The sequence below is a fragment of the Oncorhynchus kisutch genome, linkage group LG26 (assembly GCF_002021735.2).
Source record: "Oncorhynchus kisutch isolate 150728-3 linkage group LG26, Okis_V2, whole genome shotgun sequence".
Classification (NCBI taxonomy): Eukaryota; Metazoa; Chordata; class Actinopteri; order Salmoniformes; family Salmonidae; genus Oncorhynchus; species Oncorhynchus kisutch.
The window spans coordinates 46136921-46159550 of NC_034199.2; the positions used below are offsets into that span (position 1 = coordinate 46136921).

The 22630-nt window shown below is 44.1% G+C and overlaps 1 protein-coding gene across 1 annotated transcript; it reads left to right on the top strand.

Moving 5' to 3' along the window:
• Window positions 1-510: 510 nt before the first annotated feature.
• Window positions 511-22301, top strand: serpine3 (serpin peptidase inhibitor, clade E (nexin, plasminogen activator inhibitor type 1), member 3). The gene is made up of 7 exons (XM_020471234.2): window positions 511-815; window positions 13000-13474; window positions 16804-17271; window positions 17608-17806; window positions 20788-20888; window positions 21140-21310; window positions 21871-22301. The coding sequence occupies exons 2-7, from the start codon at window positions 13207-13209 to the stop codon at window positions 21921-21923; spliced, it is 1260 nt and encodes a 419-aa protein (XP_020326823.1). The 5' UTR covers window positions 511-815; window positions 13000-13206; the 3' UTR covers window positions 21924-22301.
• The last annotated feature ends 329 nt before the right edge of the window (window positions 22302-22630 follow it).

Below are 22630 nucleotides of genomic sequence, written 5' to 3' on the forward strand. Positions count from 1 at the left end.
CCAGTACAGAGGTGTAGGAAGCTCATCGTTGGCTACAGGAAGTAGACCAAAGGCTGTGCTACCAAATTTGAAGTCTAAGGTGTCAATAATTTTATCAATGGCATTTCTGTTTATTTACTGATTTAAATGGATATATTAAGTTCTGAATCAAAAACAAAGGTTCTGTAATATTAACAGTTAAATAACGAATTGTGGAGACCAAATACTTTGTTCAATTTCAACTTATTTTGATAGAAAATTGTGAGTTACTTGAAAAAAAGTGCAAGATTGCCAATATTTTTGGCCAGGACTGTAATGATACATTCCATAGCGTCATTCCTAATGCAGTACTGGGATGGTCAGTGTGTTGTTATTCTCTTTTTAGGGATGCCATTTGATCACCACAACAAATAATTAGGGGACCGACTGTCTTCTGGTCAGTGTGTGTGTATGTCTTTTTTCTCTCAGTTCGTTTTGGGATTTGCTGGTCGGTGACATGCCTCCCCTGCGCCTGGCTCCTTCTAGTGCCGGTTCGGGGAAGTGGGAATTCTAGCAGAGTGGTACGGACATCGCCGACAGAGACCGCAAACACCGAGCACTCCCTTTAAACACGGTCTTATGACTGAGAACCCGCTCACCACTCAAGCAGCTGGCTACGCAAGGCGCAGACACAACAAACACCGGGACATGAACAGTGAGAGGGACATACGCGCACACAAGCTCTCCAGTGACAGTGATAGAGGACTTTAGTGGACACCAGATCTTTGGAGATAACTGTCAGGAATTGGGACAGATAGGCGACATAATTGTAACCTTCCTATGTACCTGACTTACAGGTAAGTTTCTGGCGCGTGTGTGTGCCTTGTTTAAGGCCAAGCGCAATTATGACAGACTTACAACTGTGATGAGTTTTAACTCTAAATTATTGCAAATCATTTAAGTTCCCTATTTGTTGACTTATATGGTTTCCATTAACTTTGGCTCTTTAAAATACAGTACCAGTCAAAAGTTCTACATTGTAGAATAATAGTGAAGACATTCCAACTATTAAATAACACATATGGAATCATGTAGTAACCAAAAAAATGTTAAACAAATCAACATATATTTTATATTTGAGATTCTTCAAAGTAGCCACCTTTTTTGCCTTGATGACAGCTTTGCACACTCTTGACATTCTCTCAACCTGCTTCATGAGGTAGTCATCTGGAATGCATTTCAATTAACAGGTGTACCTTCTTAAAAGTTCATTTGTGGAATTTCTTTCCTTCTTAATGTATTTGAGTCAATCAGTTGTGTTGTGACAAGGTAGGGGGGGGGGGTATATAGGTAAAAGACCAAGTCCATATTATGGCAAGAACAGCTCAAATAAGTAAAGAGAAATGACAGTCCATCATTACTTTATTAAGACATTAAGGTCAGTCAATTCGGAAAACTTTGTGCAGTTACAAAACCCATCAAGCACTATGATGAAACTGTCTCTCATGAGGACCGCCACAGGAAAGGAAGACTCAGAGTTACGTCTGCTACAGAGGAATAAGTTAATTAGGGTTACCAGCCTCAGAAACTGCAGCCCAAATAAATGCTTGACAGAGTTCAAGTAACAGACATATCTCAACATCAACTGTTATTTCAATGTGTTATTTCATAGTTTTGATGTCTTCACTATTATTCTACAATGTAGAAAATAGTACAAATAAAGAACAAATCTTGAGGGAGTAGGTGTGTCCAAACTTTTGACTGGTACTGTTTGTATGGAATGTATAACATTTATAAAGTTTGTGTCTACTGGGTAAGGAACATTTGCTTAGAGAGTATATCAGTCATGATCATTATAGGCATAGGCTACATGTATTTGCAACCTGGAATCAGGGGTAGACTTAACATATATAGTAAATGTAAATATGGGACACTCCAAAGACTTGTTACGTTTCGTATGGTATGTATTAATTTGTGGATGTCCATCATCAATTTCATATGATAATGTAATGAATTACAATTAGTTTTGGCTAACGTTAGCAAGGTGGCTAACGCTATAACGTTAGCAAGGTGGCTAACGCTAACGTTAGCAAGGTAGCTAACATTATCTAGGCTAGTGGTTAAGGTTGGATTAACCTCTCTAGGGTATGCCCATCTGGCCAACATCCAGTGAGATTGCAGGGCGCCATATTCAATTACAGAAATGCTCATTATAAAAATTCAGAAAACAAAACATATTTTACATAGGTTTAAAGATTAACTTCTTGTTAAACCAACCACAGTGTCATTTTTATCAAATGCTTTTCGGTGAAAGCATACCTAGCCCAGAACATAGCCCAGTTGACAAATTATTACAAACAGTAACTAGCCAAGCAGAAGCGTTACAAAACTCAGAAATAGAGATAAAATGAATCCCTTACCTTTGATGATCTTCATATGGTGGCAATCAGAAGACATTCATTTACTCAATAAATGTTCCTTTTGTTCGATGAAGTCTCTTTATATCCAAAAACTTCCGTTTTGTTAGCGCGTTTTCATCAGTAATCCACAGGCTCAAACGCAGTCAAAACAATCAGATAAAAAAATCTAAATTGTATCCGTAAAGTTCATAGAAACATGTCAAACGATGTTTATATTCAATCCTCAGGTAGTTTTTTAGCCTAAATGATCTATAATATTTCAACCGGACAATAACGTCGTCAATATAAAAGGTAAACAAGAAATGCACATGCGCATGAAAACCTCTGCAACATGGTAGGATCCACTCGTTCAGACTGGTCTTACTCCCTCATTTATAAGAATACAAGCCTGAAACTATGTCTAAAGACTGTTGACATCTAGTGGAAGGCATAGGAACTGCAAATTGAGTCCTAAGTCAATGGATACTGTAATGGCATTGAATAGAAAACTACTTCCTGAATGGATTTTTCTCAGGTTTTCACCTGCTAAATCATTTCTGTTATACTCACAGACACTATTTTAACAGTTTTGGAAACTTTAGAGTGTGTCCTATCCAAATATATATCTTGTATGCATATCATATATTCTGGGCCCGAGTAGCAGGCCGTTTCATTTGGGCATGCTTTTCATCCAAAATTCCGAAATGCTGCCCCCTACCCTAGAGAGGTTAAGGATAGGGGAAAGGTTTAGCTAACATGCTAAGTAGATGCAAAGTAGATAAAAAGTGGTAAGTAGTTGAAAATATGAAAATCAGCTAAAATGCTAAAGCTGTCAGCGTTATAAGCCTACCAATCCACCATGGCCAAGCACCCTTCTATTGTTTTGGCCTTAAAGGGATACTTCAAGATTTTGTCAATGAAGCCGTTTATCTACTTCCCCAGAGTCAGATGAAATCATGAATACAATTTTTATGTCTCTGCATGCAGTTTGAAGGAAGTTGCTAACTAATGTTAGCGTAATTGCTAACTAGCGATAGCACAATGACTGGCAGTCTACAGTAACTGTTAGCATCCCAAACTATCCCTTTAAGTCTGTTCTGTCTTATGTAACCATACCAAACATAACATATCATACTATATAATTTTAGTGTCAGATTCACATTTACTGTGCTACTCTATGCTATGCTAGTCTCTGTTGTTAGTGGATCCAAATTATCAATCACAACAGTGGTAGGCCTGATCACCGACAACGATGAGACAGACTATAGGGAGGAGGTCATAGACCTGGCCGTGTGGTGCCAGGACAACAACCTCTCCCTCAAAATGATCAAGACAAAGGAGATGATTGTTAACTACAGGAAAAGGAGGACCGAGCACGCCCCCTTCTCATTGACGGGGCTGTAGAGGAGCAGGTTGAGTGCTTCAGGTTTCTTGGTGTCCACATCACCAACAAACTAACATGGTCCAAGCACATAGACAGTCGTGAAGAGGGCACGACAAAGCACATTCCCCATCAGGAGACTGAAAAGATTTGTCATGGGCCCTCAGATCCTCAAAAGGTTCTACAGCTGTACCATCGAGAGGATCCTGACTGGTTGCATCACTGCCTGGTACGGCAACTGCTCGCCCTCTGACCGCAAGGCACTACAGAGGGTAGTCCATACGGCCCAGTACATCACTGGGGCCAAGCTTCCTGCCATCCAGGACCTCTATACCAGGTTGTGTCAGAGGAAGGCCCAAATTATTGTCAAAGACTCCAGCCAACCTAGTCATAGACTGTTCTTTCTGCTACCGCATGGCAAGTCTAGGTCCAAAAGGCTTCTTAACAGCTTCTACCCCCAAGCCATAAGATTCCTAAACAGCTAATCAAAGGGCTTCCCAGACCTCTCTTTTACGCTGCTGCTACTCTCTGGTTATGATCTATGCATAGTCACTTTAACTCTACCTACATGTACATGTTACCTAAATTACCTCCACTAACCGGTGCCCCCGCACATTGACTCAGTACCGGCACCCCCTGTATATAGCCTCCACATTGATTCAGTACCTGTACTCCGTGTATATAGCCTCCACATTGACTCAGTACCTGTACCCCCTGTATATAGCCTCCACATTGATTCAGTACCTGTACTCCCTGTATATAGCCTCCACATTGACTCAGTACCTGTACTCCCTGTATAGCCTCCACATTGACTCTGTACCGGTACCCCCTGTATATAGCCTCCACATTGACTCAGTACCGGTACCCCTGTATATAGCCTCCACATTGACTCTGTACCGGTACCCCCTGTATATAGCCTCCACATTGACTCAGTACCGGTACCCCTGTATATAGCCTCCACATTGACTCTGTACCGGTACCCCCTGTATATAGCCTCCACATTGACTCAGTACCGGTACCCCTGTATATAGCCTCCACATTGACTCAGTACCTGTACTCCCTGTATATAGCCTCCACATTGACTCAGTACCTGTACCCCCTGTATATAGCCTCCACATTGATTCAGTACCTGTACTCCCTGTATATAGCCTCCACATTGACTCAGTACCTGTACTCCCTGTATAGCCTCCACATTGACTCTGTACCGGTACCCCCTGTATATAGCCTCCACATTGACTCAGTACCGGTACCCCCTGTATATAGCCTCCACATTGACTCAGTACCTGTACCCCCTGTATATAGCCTCCACATTGACTCAGTACCTGTACCCCCTGTATATAGCCTCCACATTGACTCAGTACCTGTACTCCCTGTATATAGCCTCCACATTGACTCAGTACCTGTACTCCCTGTATATAGCCTCCACATTGACTCAGTACCTGTACTCCCTGTATATAGCCTCCACATTGACTCAGTACCTGTACTCCCTGTATATAGCCTCCACATTGACTCAGTACCTGTACCCCCTGTATATAGCCTCCACATTGATTCAGTACCTGTACTCCCTGTATATAGCCTCCACATTGACTCAGTACCTGTACTCCCTGTATAGCCTCCACATTGACTCTGTACCGGTACCCCTGTATATAGCCTCCACATTGACTCAGTACCGGTACCCCCTGTATATAGCCTCCACATTGACTCAGTACCTGTACCCCCTGTATATAGCCTCCACATTGACTCAGTACCTGTACCCCCTGTATATAGCCTCCACATTGACTCAGTACCTGTACTCCCTGTATATAGCCTCCACATTGACTCAGTACCTGTACTCCCTGTATATAGCCTCCACATTGACTCAGTACCTGTACTCCCTGTATATAGCCTCCACATTGACTCAGTACCTGTACCCCCTGTATATAGCCTCCACATTGACTCAGTACCTGTACTCCCTGTATATAGCCTCCACATTGACTCTGTACCGGTACCCCCTGTATATAGCCTCCACATTGACTCAGTACCTGTACTCCCTGTATATAGCCTCCACATTGACTCTGTACCGGTACCCCCTGTATATAGCCTCCACATTGACTCAGTACCTGTACTCCCTGTATATAGCCTCCACATTGACTCTGTACCGGTACCCCCCTGTATATAGCCTCCACATTGACTCAGTACCTGTACTCCCTGTATATAGCCTCCACATTGACTCAGTACCTGTACCCCCTGTATATAGCCTCCACATTGACTCAGTACCTGTACTCCCTGTATATAGCCTCCACATTGACTCAGTACCTGTACTCCCTGTATATAGCCTCCACATTGACTCAGTACCTGTACTCCCTGTATATAGCCTCCACATTGACTCAGTACCTGTACTCCCTGTATATAGCCTCCACATTGACTCAGTACCTGTACCCCCTGTATATAGCCTCCACATTGACTCAGTACCGGTACCCCCTGTATATAGCCTCCACATTGACTCAGTACCGGTACCCCCTGTATATAGCCTCCACATTGACTCAGTACCTGTACTCCCTGTATATAGCCTCCACATTGACTCAGTACCTGTACTCCCTGTATATAGCCTCCACATTGACTCAGTACCTGTACTCCCTGTATATAGCCTCCACATTGACTCAGTACCTGTACTCCCTGTATATAGCCTCCACATTGACTCTGTACCGGTACCCCCTGTATATAGCCTCCACATTGACTCAGTACCTGTACTCCCTGTATATAGCCTCCACATTGACTCAGTACCTGTACTCCCTGTATATAGCCTCCACATTGACTCTGTACCGGTACCCCCTGTATATAGCCTCCACATTGACTCAGTACCTGTACTCCCTGTATATAGCCTCCACATTGACTCTGTACCGTAACACCCTGTATATAGCCTCCACATTGACTCTGTACCGGTACCCCCTGTATATAGCCTCCACATTGACTCTGTACCGGTACCCCCTGTATATAGCCTCCACATTGACTCTGTACCGGTACCCCCTGTATATAGCCTCCACATTGACTCTGTACCGGTACCCCCTGTATATAGCCTCCACATTGACTCAGTACCTGTACTCCCTGTATATAGCCTCCACATTGACTCAGTACCTGTACTCCCTGTATATAGCCTCCACATTGACTCAGTACCTGTACTCCCTGTATATAGCCTCCACATTGACTCAGTACCTGTACTCCCTGTATATAGCCTCCACATTGACTCAGTACCTGTACTCCCTGTATATAGCCTCCACATTGACTCAGTACCTGTACCCCCTGTATATAGCCTCCACATTGACTCAGTACCTGTACCCCCTGTATATAGCCTCCACATTGACTCAGTACCTGTACTCCCTGTATATAGCCTCCACATTGACTCAGTACCTGTACTCCCTGTATATAGCCTCCACATTGACTCAGTACCTGTACTCCCTGTATATAGCCTCCACATTGACTCAGTACCTGTACCCCCTGTATATAGCCTCCACATTGACTCAGTACCTGTACCCCCTGTATATAGCCTCCACATTGACTCAGTACCTGTACTCCCTGTATATAGCCTCCACATTGACTCAGTACCTGTACTCCCTGTATATAGCCTCCACATTGACTCTGTACCGGTACTCCCTGTATATAGCCTCCACATTGACTCAGTACCTGTACCCCCTGTATATAGCCTCCACATTGACTCAGTACCTGTACTCCCTGTATATAGCCTCCACATTGACTCAGTACCTGTACTCCCTGTATATAGCCTCCACATTGACTCAGTACCTGTACTCCCTGTATATAGCCTCCACATTGACTCAGTACCTGTACTCCCTGTATATAGCCTCCACATTGACTCAGTACCGGTACCCCCTGTATTTAGCCTCCACATTGACTCAGTACCTGTACTCCCTGTATATAGCCTCCACACTGACTCTGTACCTGTACTCCCTGTATATAGCCTCCACATTGACTCAGTACCGGTACTCCCTGTATATAGCCTCCACATTGACTCAGTACCTGTACTCCCTGTATATAGTCTCCACATTGACTCAGTACCTGTACTCCCTGTATATAGCCTCCACATTGACTCAGTACCTGTACTCCCTGTATATAGCCTCCACATTGACTCAGTACCTGTACTCCCTGTATATAGCCTCCACATTGACTCAGTACCTGTACTCCCTGTATATAGCCTCCACATTGACTCAGTACCTGTACTCCCTGTATATAGCCTCCACATTGACTCAGTACCTGTACTCCCTGTATATAGCCTCCACATTGACTCAGTACCTGTACTCCCTGTATATAGCCTCCACATTGACTCAGTACCTGTACTCCCTGTATATAGCCTCCACATTGACTCAGTACCTGTACTCCCTGTATATAGCCTCCACATTGACTCAGTACCTGTACTCCCTGTATATAGCCTCCACATTGACTCAGTACCTGTACTCCCTGTATATAGCCTCCACATTGACTCTGTACCGGTACTCCCTGTATATAGCCTCCACATTGACTCTGTACCGGTACTCCCTGTATATAGCCTCCACATTGACTCAGTACCTGTACTCCCTGTATATAGCCTCCACATTGACTCAGTACCTGTACTCCCTGTATATAGCCTCCACATTGACTCTGTACCGTAACACCCTGTATATAGCCTCCACATTGACTCAGTACCTGTACTCCCTGTATATAGCCTCCACATTGACTCAGTACCTGTACTCCCTGTATATAGCCTCCACATTGACTCAGTACCTGTACCCCCTGTATATAGCCTCCACATTGACTCAGTACCTGTACTCCCTGTATATAGCCTCCACATTGACTCAGTACCTGTACTCCCTGTATATAGCCTCCACATTGACTCAGTACCTGTACTCCCTGTATATAGCCTCCACATTGACTCAGTACCTGTACTCCCTGTATATAGCCTCCACATTGACTCAGTACCTGTACTCCCTGTATATAGCCTCCACATTGACTCAGTACCTGTACTCCCTGTATATAGCCTCCACATTGACTCAGTACCTGTACTCCCTGTATTAGCCTCCACATTGACTCAGTACCTGTACCCCTGTATATAGCCTCCACATTGACTCAGTACCTGTACTCCCTGTATATAGCCTCCACATTGACTCAGTACCTGTACTCCCTGTATATAGCCTCCCACATTGACTCATGTACCTGTACCCCCTGTATATAGCCTCCACATTGACTCAGTACCGGTACCCCCTGTATATAGCCTCCACATTGACTCGTACCGTACCCCCTGTATATAGCCTCCACATTGACTCAGTACCTGTACTCCCTGTATATAGCCTCCACATGACTCAGTACCTGTACTCCCTGTATATAGCCTCCACATTGACTCAGTACCTGTACTCCCTTGTATATAGCCTCCACATTGACTCAGTACCTGTACTCCCTGTATATAGCCTCCACATTGACTCTGTACCGGTACCCCCTGTATACCGGTACCCTGTATATAGCCTCCACATTGACTCAGTACCTGGTACCCCCTGTATATAGCCTCCACATTGACTCAGTACCTGTACTCCCTGTATATAAGCCTCCACATTGACTCAGTACCGTACTCCCTGTATATAGCCTCCACATTGACTCAGACCTTTACTCCCTGTATATAGCCTCCACATTGACTCAGACCTGTACCCCTGTATATAGCCTCCACATTGACTCGTTACCTGTACCCCCTGTATATAGCCTCCACATTGACTCTAGTACCGGTACCCCCTGTATATAGCCTCCACATTGACTCAGTACCTGTCCTCCCTGTATATAGCCTCCACATTGACTCTGTACCGGTACTCCCTGTATATATAGCCTCCACATTACTCGTCCTGTACTCCCTGTATATAGCCTCACATTGACTCAGTACCTGTACTCCCTGTATACTAGCCTCCACATTGACTCAGTACCTGTACTCCCCTGTATATAGCCTCCACATTGACCTCGTACCTGTACTCCCTGTATATAGCCTCCACATTGACTCAGTACTGTACCCCCTGTATATAGCCTCCACATTGACTCAGTACCTGTACCTCCCTGTATATAGCCTCCACATTGACTCAGTACCCTGTACTCCCTGGATATAGCCTCCACATTGACTCAGTACCTGTACTCCCTGTATATAGCCTCCACATTGACTCAGTACCTGTACTCCCTGTATATAGCCTCCACATTGACTCAGTACCGGTACCCCTGTATATAGCCTCCACATTGACTCCAGCTCCTGTACTCCCTGTATATAGCCTTCCACACATTGACTCAGTACCGGTACTCCCTGTATATAGCCTCCACATTGACTCAGTACCTGTACTCCCTGTATATAGCCTCCACATTGACTCAGTACCTGTACTCCCTGATATAGCCTCCACATTGACTCAGTACCTGTACTCCCTGTATATAGCCTCCACATTGACTCAGTACCTGTACTCCCTGTATATAGCCTCCACATTGACTCAGGTACCCTGTACTCCCTGTATATAGCCTCCCACATTGACTCAGTACCTGTACTCCCTGTATATAGCCTCCACATTGACTCAGTACCTGTACTCCCTGTATATAGCCTCCACATTGACTCAGTACCTGTACTCCCTGTATATAGCCTCCACATTGACTCAGTACCTGTAACTCCCCCTGTAATTTAGCTCCACATTGACTCAGTACCTGTACTCCCTGTATTATAGCCTCCACATTGACTCTGTACCTGTACTCCCTGTATATAGCCTCCACATTGACTCAGTACCGGTACTCCTGTATATAGCCTCCACATTGACTCAGTACCTGTACTCCCTGTATATAGCCTCCACATTGACTCAGTACCTGTACTCCTGTATATAGCCTCCACATTGACTCAGTACCGTACTCACCTGTATATAGCCTCCACATTGACTCAGTACCTGTACTCCCTGTATATAGCCTCCACATTGACTCAGTACCTGTACTCCCTGTATATAGCCTCCACATTGACTCAGTACCTGTACTCCCTGTATATAGCCTCCACATTGACTCAGTACCTGTACTCCCTGTATATAGCCTCCACATTGACTCAGTACCTGTACTCCCTGTATATAGCCTCCACATTGACTCAGTACCTGTACTCCCTGTATATAGCCTCCACATTGACTCAGTACCTGTACTCCCTGTATATAGCCTCCACATTGACTCAGTACCTGTACTCCCTGTATATAGCCTCCACATTGACTCAGTACCTGTACTCCCTGTATATAGCCTCCACATTGACTCAGTACCTGTACTCCCTGTATATAGCCTCCACATTGACTCAGTACCTGTACTCCCTGTATATAGCCTCCACATTGACTCAGTACCTGTACTCCCTGTATATAGCCTCCACATTGACTCAGTACCTGTACTCCCTGTATATAGCCTCCACATTGACTCAGTACCTGTACTCCCTGTATATAGCCTCCACATTGACTCAGTACCTGTACTCCCTGTATATAGCCTCCACATTGACTCAGTACCTGTACTCCCTGTATATAGCCTCCACATTGACTCAGTACCTGTACTCCCTGTATATAGCCTCCACATTGACTCAGTACCTGTACTCCCTGTATATAGCCTCCACATTGACTCTGTACCTGTACTCCCTGTATATAGCCTCCACATTGACTCTGTACCTGTACTCCCTGTATATAGCCTCCACATTGACTCTGTACCTGTACTCCCTGTATATAGCCTCCACATTGACTCTGTACCTGTACTCCCTGTATATAGCCTCCACATTGACTCTGTACCGTAACACCCTGTATATAGCCTCCACATTGACTCTGTACCTGTACTCCCTGTATATAGCCTCCACATTGACTCAGTACCTGTACTCCCTGTATATAGCCTCCACATTGACTCAGTACCGGTACTCCCTGTATATAGCCTCCACATTGACTCAGTACCGGTACTCCCTGTATATAGCCTCGCTACTGTTATTTTATTGCTGATGTTTAATTATCTGTTTAATTATATGTTTAGTTACTTTTATTTTCATTTTTTTCTTAACCTCTAGCGTCGAGCAATCCCGTATCCGGGAGCGTAATCATAGCCTCAAGCTCATTACCATAACGCAACGTTAACTATTCATGAAAGTCGCAAATGAAATGAAATAAATATATTCACTCACAAGCTTAGCCTTTTGTTAACAACACTGTCATCTCAGATTTTCAAAATATGCTTTTCAACCATAGCTACACAAGCATTTGTGTAAGAGTATTGATAGCTAGCATAGCATTAAGCCTAGCATTCAGCAGGCAACATTTTCACAAAAACAAGAAAAGCCTTCAAATAAAATCATTTACCTTTGAAGAACTTCAGATGTTTTCAATGAGGAGACTCTCAGTTAGATAGCAAATGTTCATTTTTTCCAAAAATATTATTTGTGTAGGAGAAATCGCTCCGTTTTGTTCATCACGTTTGGCTAAGAAAAAAATCTGAAAATGCAGTCTCTACAACGCCGAACTTTTTACCAAATTAACTCCATAATATCGACAGAAACATGGCAAACGTTTTTTAGAATCAATCCTCAAGGTGTTTTTCACATATCTATTCGATGATAAATCATTTGTGGCAGCTGTGTTTCTCCTCGAAGCAAACGAAAAATTCACGCAGCTGGAGATTACGCAATAATTGCAACGGAGGACACCAAGCGGCCACCTGGTACATGTAGTCTCTTCAGGTCAATCTTCCAATGATTTGCCTACAAATATGTCACAATGCTGTCGACACCTTGGGGAAACGACAGAAAGTCTAAGCTCATTCGTGACCCATACACAGCCATATAAGGAGACATTGGAACACAGCGCATTCTAAATCTGGGGCACTTCCTGTATGAAATTTCATCTTGGTTTCGCCTGTAGCATTAGTTCTGTGGCACTCACAGACAATATCTTTGCAGTTTTGGAAACGTCAGAGTGTTTTCTTTACAAAGCTGTCAATTATATGCATAGTCGAGCATCTTTTTGTGACAAAATATCTTGTTTAAAACAGGAACGCCCCCTATATCCAAGAAGTTAACACTTATTTTTCTTAACTTCTTAAAGCATTGTTGGTTAAGGGTTTGTAAGTAATCATTTCACTGTAGGGATCACAAGTCATTGACTTTGTCAAGTTTTGCACATGTCTATATATTTTTTTAACAGCCAAATAAAATCAATATATATAGTGACACGGAATAATAAAAATATGCCTATAAAGACGTTATAACATGACCTACCCTCCTTGTCTTTGCAGTGACTCCATCTCTGTGGACCCCATCTCTGTGGACCCCATCTTTGTGGACCCCATCTCTGTGGACCCCATCTCTCTGGACCCCATCGCTGTGGACCCCATCTCTCTGGACCCCATCTCTGTGGACCCCATCTCTGTGGACCCCATCTCTGTGGACCCCATCTGCCATCAACATCTACATTTGTCCTTTGACCATTCACTTCCAAGGTCATGTGTCGCCTGTCGATGACCTCGCTGTTCGTCTACTTCTGGTTGGTGGAGAGGGGTCAGTGTGACGCCTTCAGCCTTCAAGACACCATGGGAGAGCTGCACACAGAGTTCGCCGTCAACCTTTACCAAACGCTCACCGAGACAGAGAACAACTCCAACTTGATAGTGTCGCCGGCGAGCGTCTCGCTGTCCTTGGGTCTTCTGCAGCTGGGCGCCCGCGGCAACACGCTGGCGCAACTGGTGGCCGCACTGGGATATGACATCAACGGTAAGAAATCCCGCCCACCAAGCAGAGCCCCTTGGGCTAAAAGGTGAAAGGGCATCCAGAGGATGGCTGAGCACTTTAACTAGCATCTTTACCAGTGTGGGTTTATTTTGCTCTCCATTACGGTTTGTTTAAATCAGTCACCTGAGAATACCGTTCCCTTAAACGGGTGCCGGGCTGCACCGCTGGTACGGGGTCCTGTGGGACAATTGGTATGGGGGTCCTGTTGGCCGGTAGAGTGGTGTCTGGAGACTTAATACCTGCCTCTGCTTTGTAATCAGATTATTCAGAGGGTAATACTGAGACACTGGGGTCGAAAGGTCACGGTGTTACACAGAAGTCACTAAATTGAAGTTTAAAAGGTAATGTAGAAAAGGACGTACTTCAGGCAGAGAGAGAAGTAGGATATCTTATTGATTTATCAGCATACTTGATTGATAAAAAAAGGTGAAAGGTGCCAAAGTGAAGAAAAGGTTTCGACTCTAAGCCACGGGTGGCTGTGTATGTGGTATGGACCTGGGCTTGATGTCACATGCGTTTCTCAAAACACGGCATAGATTTAACCGTCATTGGAGAATGTGTCGATACGTTACTGACAGGATGGACATGAAGGCAGCGCTGCTCTGATTCGCTTTTTCCGTTCAAATCTGACCTTAACATTAGTCCACAATACAGACGACGGATCAGCATCCTAGGGCGATATCCCCTGCAAATATTGAGGCATATTCTTTTCTTTGGCACGTTATTGTGCACATCTTGTTACACATCATGAAATATTGTAGGCAAAAATCACAGTCGGTAGCCAACAATTAGCAAAATAGAACTCAATCGAGCACTCACTTTACATTTTATTTTAATATGATTCAAATAAACTCAGCAAAAAAAAGAAACGTCCTCTCACTGTCAACTGCGTTTATTTTCAGAAAACTTAACATGTGTACATTTTTGTATGAACATAACAAGATTCAACAACTGAGACATAAACTGAACAAGTTCCACAGACATGTGATGAACAGAAATTGAATAATGTGTCCCTGAACAAAGGGGGAGGAAAAATCAAAAGTAACAGTCAGTATCTGGTGTGGCCACCAGCTGCATTAAGTACTGCAGTGCATCTCCTCCTCATGGACTGCACCAGATTTGCCAGTTCTTGCTGTGAGATGTTACCCCACTCTTCCACCAAGGCACCTGCAAGTTCCCAGACATTTCTGGGGGGAATGGCCCTAGCCCTCACTCTCCGATCCAACAGGTCGCAGACGTGCTCATTGGGATTGAGATCTGGGCTCTTCGCTTGGCCATGGCAGAACACTGACATTCCTGTCTTGCAGGAAATCATGCCCAGAACCAGCAGCATACCACCCTGCATCGTCAGCAGCTTACCACCCTACATCGTCAGCAGCATACCACCCTACATCCCACTGCGGGCTTGCTTCCGAAGCTAAGCAGGGTTGGTCCTGGTCATTCCCTGGCTGGGAGACCAGGTGGTGTTGGAGGGCCAGTAGGAGGCACTCTTTCCTCTGGTCTAAAAAATAAATAAATATCCCAATACTGCCCTGTGTAGGGTACCGTCTTTCGGATGGGACTTTAAACAGGTGTCCTGACTCTCTGATGTCATAAAAGATCCTATGGCACTTATCATAAGAGTAGAGGTGTTAACCCTGGTGTCCTGGCTAAATTCCCAATCTGGCCCTCATACCATCAGGGTCACCTAATCATCCCCAGCTTACAATTGGCTCATTCATCACCATCCTCGCCCCTGTAACTTTTCCCCAGGTTGTTGCTGTAAATGAGAATGTGTTCTCAGTCAACTTACCTGGTAAAATAAAAAGTATGGCTGGTGGCATTGTCATGCTGGATGAGCCTGCAGGAAGGGAACCACATGAGGGAGGAGGATGTCTTCCCTGTAACGCACAGCGTTGAGATTGCCTGCAATGACAACAAGCTCAGTCTGATGATGCTGTGACACACCGCCCCAGACCATGACGGACCCTCCACCTCCAAATGGATCACACTCCAGAGTACAGGCCTATATAAATAAATAAAAATAAATTCATAAAAAATCCTACAATGTGATTTTCTGGATTTTTGTTTCTCATTTTGTCTGTCATAGTTGAAGTGTACCTATGATGAAAATTACAGGCCTCTCATCTTTTTAAGTGGGAGAACTTGCACAATTGGTGGCTGACTAAATACTTTTTTGCCCCACTGTACATACACACGTTATATTTATACATACATACATATATGCACTTGCCAGACCCGGATAATATGGGTTGGCTGGATCCTGGTGTCTTCTTCACTCTTGTTTTGGAATACATCGTTTCCTCATTACATTCTTGAACACACAAGGTTTCCATTTGGGTCGTCATTATCTGGACAAGTTGCAAAATCCTATCTAGGGTCAGCTTACCCTAGTTTATAACCATTAGTGGGGAAGACCAGTTCTATTTATCTTCTTAAAATCTGATTTTACACCACACTGCTAACCTAATGCCTAGCTATAACCACACTGCTAACCTAATGCCTAACTATAACCACACTGCTAACCTAATGCCTAGCTATAACCACACTGCTAACCTAATGCCTAGCTATAACCACACTGCTAACCTAATGCCTAACTATAACCACACTGCTAACCTAATGCCTAGCTATAACCACACTGCTAACCTAATGCCTAACTATAACCACACTGCTAACCTAATGCCTAACTATAACCACACTGCTAACCTAATGCCTAGCTATAACCACACTGCTAACCTTATGCCTAACTATAACCACACTGCTAACCTAATGCCTAGCTATAACCACACTGCTAACCTAATGCCTAACTATAACCACACTGCTAACCTTATACCTAACCCTAACCACACTGCTAACCCTAACCACACTGCTAACCCTAACCACACTGCTAACCTTATGCCTAACCCTAACCACACTGCTAACCTTATGCCTAACCCTAACCACACTGCTAACCTTATGCCTAACCCTAACCACACTGCTAACCTTATACCTAACCATAACCACACTGCTAACCTTATGCCTAACCCTAACCACACTGCTAACCTTATGCCTAACCCTAACCACACTGCTAACCTTATGCCTAACCCTAACCACACTGCTAACCCTAACCACACTCTAACCGTATACCTAATCCTAACCACACTGCTAACCTTATGCCTAACCCTAACCACACTGCTAACCCTAACCACACTCTAACCTTATACCTAATCCTAACCACACTGCTAACCTTACGCCTAACCCTAGCCTTAAATGAAAACCAAAAAGCTAATTTAGTGGGAACCAAGCCACTGATTCATTTCCGGTCTCTCCAGATATGCAGGTGCAGGACTTCCTGTTGCGGTCGCAGGGGGATGTGGGTAACTCCAGTCACGGGGTGCGGCTCCGGCAGGCCTGCGACCTATTCGTCCAGAGCGGCGTCCAGCTACTTCCTGTTTTTACCCAGCATGCAGCAGCCTTGGGCAACAGCAGTCTGGTGCGAGCCAACTTCAGCCAGCCCAACCACAGCCGAAGCCAGCTGCAACAGTGGGGACATAACCACGGCACCGGTGAGCCGCTCCAGTCCGGTGGCAGCGGAGAGCTGTTTGGGTCTGGCGAGGCCCAGGAAGAAGCCTTGTGGTGGGGCCAGCGGCTGCAGATGGCCCTGGTCAACACTGTAAACTTCCGGGGAGTGTGGCAGAAACAGTTCCTCTTCACAGACACCCAGAACCTTCCCTTCACCCTGTTGGACGGCAGCACCATCAAGGTGCCCATGATGCACCAGGCCACAGAGGTCAACTTTGGTAAGTGAGAAGAGACAACGGCAATATCTTTCTCTCCGTCTCTCCATTTGGCTGTGGCTTACAGTCAATCCATCAAGCACCACACCACATTTAGCTTAATGGTAGAGTTGGAGTTTTGGTTCGTACTACAGTAATGTAGATCATTTGCCATTCTACAGTTGTAAAGTATAAGTGTTTAGTGTTTCTGCACCGCTTGGTCTTTGGGGGTTCTAGGCTGGGTATCTGTAAAACCCTGACAACTGCTAATGTCAAAAAAGGGCGTCTAAAATCCATATGATTGATTATCCTGTGTCCTTATTTAAGCGGTCCCTCCCTTTGTTTCCCTTCTATGTGTAGGTCAGTTCCGCACCTTGTCTGATCAGCGCTACACAGTTCTGGAGCTGCCGTACCTGGGCCGCTCCCTCAGTCTGCTGGTAGCTCTGCCCAGCGACAGGAAGACACCACTGTCCTCTCTGGAATCCCAGCTAACTCCCAGCGCTGTGGCCACCTGGGACACTGGCCTCCGTAGAACCAAGATGGATGTCTTTCTCCCCAGGTAGCCTACACATATCAATATGTTTCCATTTGAAAACATTTCTTATACCAGGTTAGTATCACTGATGTAAATCATTTCCTAGCCCAAAGTGGCTTCCGTTCCCTGTATCCTAACGGACGTTTGCTAAGAGGGATACCTGGGACAACCCAACTTCACGTCATTGAAGTTGACATTTAAAACGGTTTAGGGTTAGGTAAGGATTATAGTTTAGGGTATTTTATATTTATTCTGGATACCCATTAGCTGCTGCCAAAGCATCAGTTACTCTTCCTGGGTTTAAACAAAATTAACAATTTTAAAAACATTACAATACCTTCACAGATTTCACAACACACTGTGTGCCCTCAGGCCCCTAGTATATACATTACAATATCCATGTGTACATGTGTGTATAGTGCGTATGTTATTGTGTGTTGCTTTACAGACCCCGCTGTTCCATAAGGTGTTTTTTTAATCTGTTTTTCAAAAATCTAATTCTACCGCTTGCATCAGTTACTTGATGTGGAATAGAGTTCCATGTAGTCATGGCTCTATGTAGTACTGTGGAATAGAGTTCCATGTAGTCATGGCTCTATGTAGTACTGTGGAATAGAGTTCCATGTAGTCATGGCTCTATGTAGTACTGTGGAATAGAGTTCCATGTAGTCATGGCTCTATGTAGTACTGTGGAATAGAGTTCCATGTAGTCATGGCTCTATGTAGTACTGTGGAATAAAGTTCCATGTAGTCATGGCTCTATGTAGTACTGTGTAATAGAGTTCCATGTAGTCATGTCTCTATGTAGTACTGTGGAATAGAGTTCCATGTAGTCATGGCTCTATGTAGTACTGTGGAATAGAGTTCCATGTAGTCATGGCTCTATGTAGTACTGTGGAATAGAGTTCCATGTAGTCATGGCTCTATGTAGTACTGTGGAATAGAGTTCCATGTAGTCATGGCTCTATGTAGTACTGTGGAATAAAGTTCCATGTAGTCATGGCTCTATGTAGTACTGTGTAATAGAGTTCCATGTAGTCATGGCTCTATGTAGTACTGTGGAATAGAGTTCCATGTAGTCATGTCTCTATTAAGTACTGTGGAATAGAGTTTCATGTAGTCATGGCTCTATGTAGTACTGTGGAATAGAGTTCCATGTAGTCATGGCTCTATGTAGTACTGTGGAATAGAGTTCCATGTAGTCATGGCTCTATGTAGTACTGTGGAATAAAGTTCCATGTAGTCATGGCTCTATGTAGTACTGTGTAATAGAGTTCCATGTAGTCATGGCTCTATGTAGTACTGTGGAATAGAGTTTCATGTAGTCATGTCTCTATGTAGTACTGTGGAATAGAGTTCCATGTAGTCATGGCTCTATGTAGTACTGTGGAATAGAGTTTCATGTAGTCATGGCTCTATGTAGTACTGTGGAATAGAGTTCCATGTAGTCATGGCTCTATGTAGTACTGTGGAATAGAGTTTCATGTAGTCATGGCTCTATGTAGTACTGTGGAATAGAGTTCCATGTAGTCATGGCTCTATGTAGTACTGTGGAATAGAGTTCCATGTAGTCATGGCTCTATGTAGTACTGTGGAATAGAGTTCCATGTAGTCATGGCTCTATGTAGTACTGTGGAATAGAGTTCCATGTAGTCATGGCTCTATGTAGTACTGTGGAATAGAGTTCCATGTAGTCATGGCTCTATGTAGTACTGTGGAATAGAGTTCCATGTAGTCATGTCTCTATGTAGTACTGTGGAATAGAGTTCCATGTAGTCATGGCTCTATGTAGTACTGTGGAATAGAGTTCCATGTAGTCATGGCTCTATGTAGTACTGTGGAATAGAGTTCCATGTAGTCATGGCTCTATGTAGTACTGTGGAATAAAGTTCCATGTAGTCATGGCTCTATGTAGTACTGTGTAATAGAGTTCCATGTAGTCATGGCTCTATGTAGTACTGTGGAATAGAGTTTCATGTAGTCATGTCTCTATGTAGTACTGTGGAATAGAGTTTCATGTAGTCATGGCTCTATGTAGTACTGTGGAATAGAGTTCCATGTAGTCATGGCTCTATGTAGTACTGTGGAATAGAGTTTCATGTAGTCATGGCTCTATGTAGTACTGTGGAATAGAGTTCCATGTAGTTATGGCTCTATGTAGTACTGTGGAATAGAGTTCCATGTAGTCATGGCTCTATGTAGTACTGTGGAATAGAGTTTCATGTAGTCATGGCTCTATGTAGTACTGTGGAATAGAGTTCCATGTAGTCATGGCTCTATGTAGTACTGTGGAATAGAGTTCCATGTAGTCATGGCTCTATGTAGTACTGTGGAATAAAGTTCCATGTAGTCATGGCTCTATGTAGTACTGTGTAATAGAGTTCCATGTAGTCATGGCTCTATGTAGTACTGTGGAATAGAGTTTCATGTAGTCATGTCTATGTAGTACTGTGGAATAGAGTTCCATGTAGTCATGGCTCTATGTAGTACTGTGGAATAGAGTTTCATGTAGTCATGGCTCTATGTAGTACTGTGGAATAGAGTTCCATGTAGTCATGGCTCTATGTAGTACTGTGGAATAGAGTTTCATGTAGTCATGGCTCTATGTAGTACTGTGGAATAGAGTTCCATGTAGTCATGGCTCTATGTAGTACTGTGGAATAGAGTTCCATGTAGTCATGGCTCTATGTAGTACTGTGGAATAGAGTTTCATGTAGTCATGGCTCTATGTAGTACTGTGGAATAGAGTTTCATGTAGTCATGGCTCTATGTGGTACTGTGGAATAGAGTTCCATGTAGTCATGGCTCTATGTAGTACTGTGTGCCTCCCATAGTCTGTTCTGGACTTGGGGACTGTGAAGAGACCTCTGGTGGCATGTCTTGTGGGGTATGAATGGGTGTCATCCCAAGTATCCCATAGCATTTACCATGTCCTAACCTCCATGATGACGGATCTAGCGTGGCGAAACAGGATAACGGTAGTGTAATGCACTGTCATTTAACAGGTTTAAAATGCAGAACAGGTTCAACCTGAGGTTGATTCTGCCGTCAATGGGGGTCAGTGACGCCTTCAATCCAATGACAGCAGACTTCACTGGACTCTCAGGTACAGAACACTTAAACTGCCTTTTCCTGGTTTAATATGAGATTAGGATTGGGGTCAAATTCCATTTCAATTTGTGTCAATTCAAGAAGTAAACTGAAATTCCAATTCGCTTTTCAACGAGGAACATTTTCAAAATTTGGTTTACTTTCTGAGTTGAGCTATAAAAGCCTGTATGAGACTCCATGTCATCCTCAGTACTCTGCAGATGACTGTCCAGTACTTACAGCATTGTGTTTGTTATCTCTCCACAGCAGAGGAAGGCCTGTATGTGTCAGATGCCTTTCATGAGGCCAGGATAGAGGTAACAGAGGACGGGACCAAGGCAGCGGCAGTAACCGCTATGGTGCTACTCAAACGATCCCGAGCTCCCGTCTTCAAAGCAGACAGACCTTTCTTCTTCCTCCTGCGACAAGTCAGCACAGGTAGGAGGCCTACCATACAAAATAATTAACAGATGGATTACATATGCAATAAGGCCCGAGGGGGGTGTGGTATATGGCCAATATACCACGGCTAAGGGCTGTTCTTATGTACGACGCAATGCAGAGTTCCTGGATACAGCCGTTAGCCGTGGTATATTGACCATATACCACAAACCCCTGAGGTGCCTTATTGCTATTATAAACTGGTTACCAACGTAATTAGAGCAGTAAAATGTATTTTTTTATCATACCTGTGGTATACGGTCTGATATACCACAGGCTTTCAGCCAATCAGTATTCAGGACTCAAACCATCCACTAATAATCAACACAGTAAAAGCATGCTATAGCTGCGTTTACACAGGCAGCCCAATTCTGATCTTTTGCCACCGATAGTATTTTTGATCAATCAGATCAGTGGCAGATCAGATTTGGGATGCCTGTGTAAACACAGCCTTAGTCGGAGTGTTGTACTGCCGTTACAGCATCACCTTGTTAGTTTGGCCTTCTATTAATCACTCCATTTGTCAACCCTCTCTCCATCTCTCTTTTTCTCTCCAGGATCTGTTCTATTTATGGGGCGTGTGGTGAATCCAGCTGATCAGGCACCCTAGAACCCCCTTACCTCCACCCTAGAACCCCCTTACCTCCACCCTAGAACCCCCTTACCTCTACTCTAGAACCCCCTTACCTCCACTCTAGAACCCCCTCACCTCCACCCTAGAACCCCATTACCTCCATCCTAGAACCCCCTTACCTCCACCCTAGGACCTCTAACCTAGAACCCCCTTACCTCCACCCTAGGACCTCTACCCTAGAACCCCCTTACCTCCACCCTAGGACCCCCACCAACATACCCTACCCCCGCTCATATTCAACCCCAACACACGACCCATATTTATTGGGGACCAGAGGTTTCCAGACATCCGGAAGAGGGACAATATTTGTTGTACATATCTGTAAATAAAATGTAAATACATCTGTGTTTTGCACCCAAAGTGTCTTGGTCATTTACTTCTGTAGCGTAGGACTACTGGCTATTTCCTGATCCATGGTCACAGAGAGGATTCAGAAACTTTCACATCCACCAAATTAATAAAACTCATGTCAACACTAATTTCTCATAGTTGACTTGTGGAAAAATAATTCCGTTAATACAGTTGATCGTCATGCAGTTGAAGTCGGAAGTTTACATACACATTAGCCAAAAACATTTAAACTCAGTTTTCACAATTCCTGACAGTTTAATCCTTGTAAAAATTCCCCGTTTTAGGTCAGTTAGGATAATCACTTTATTTTAAGAATGTGAAATGTCAGAATA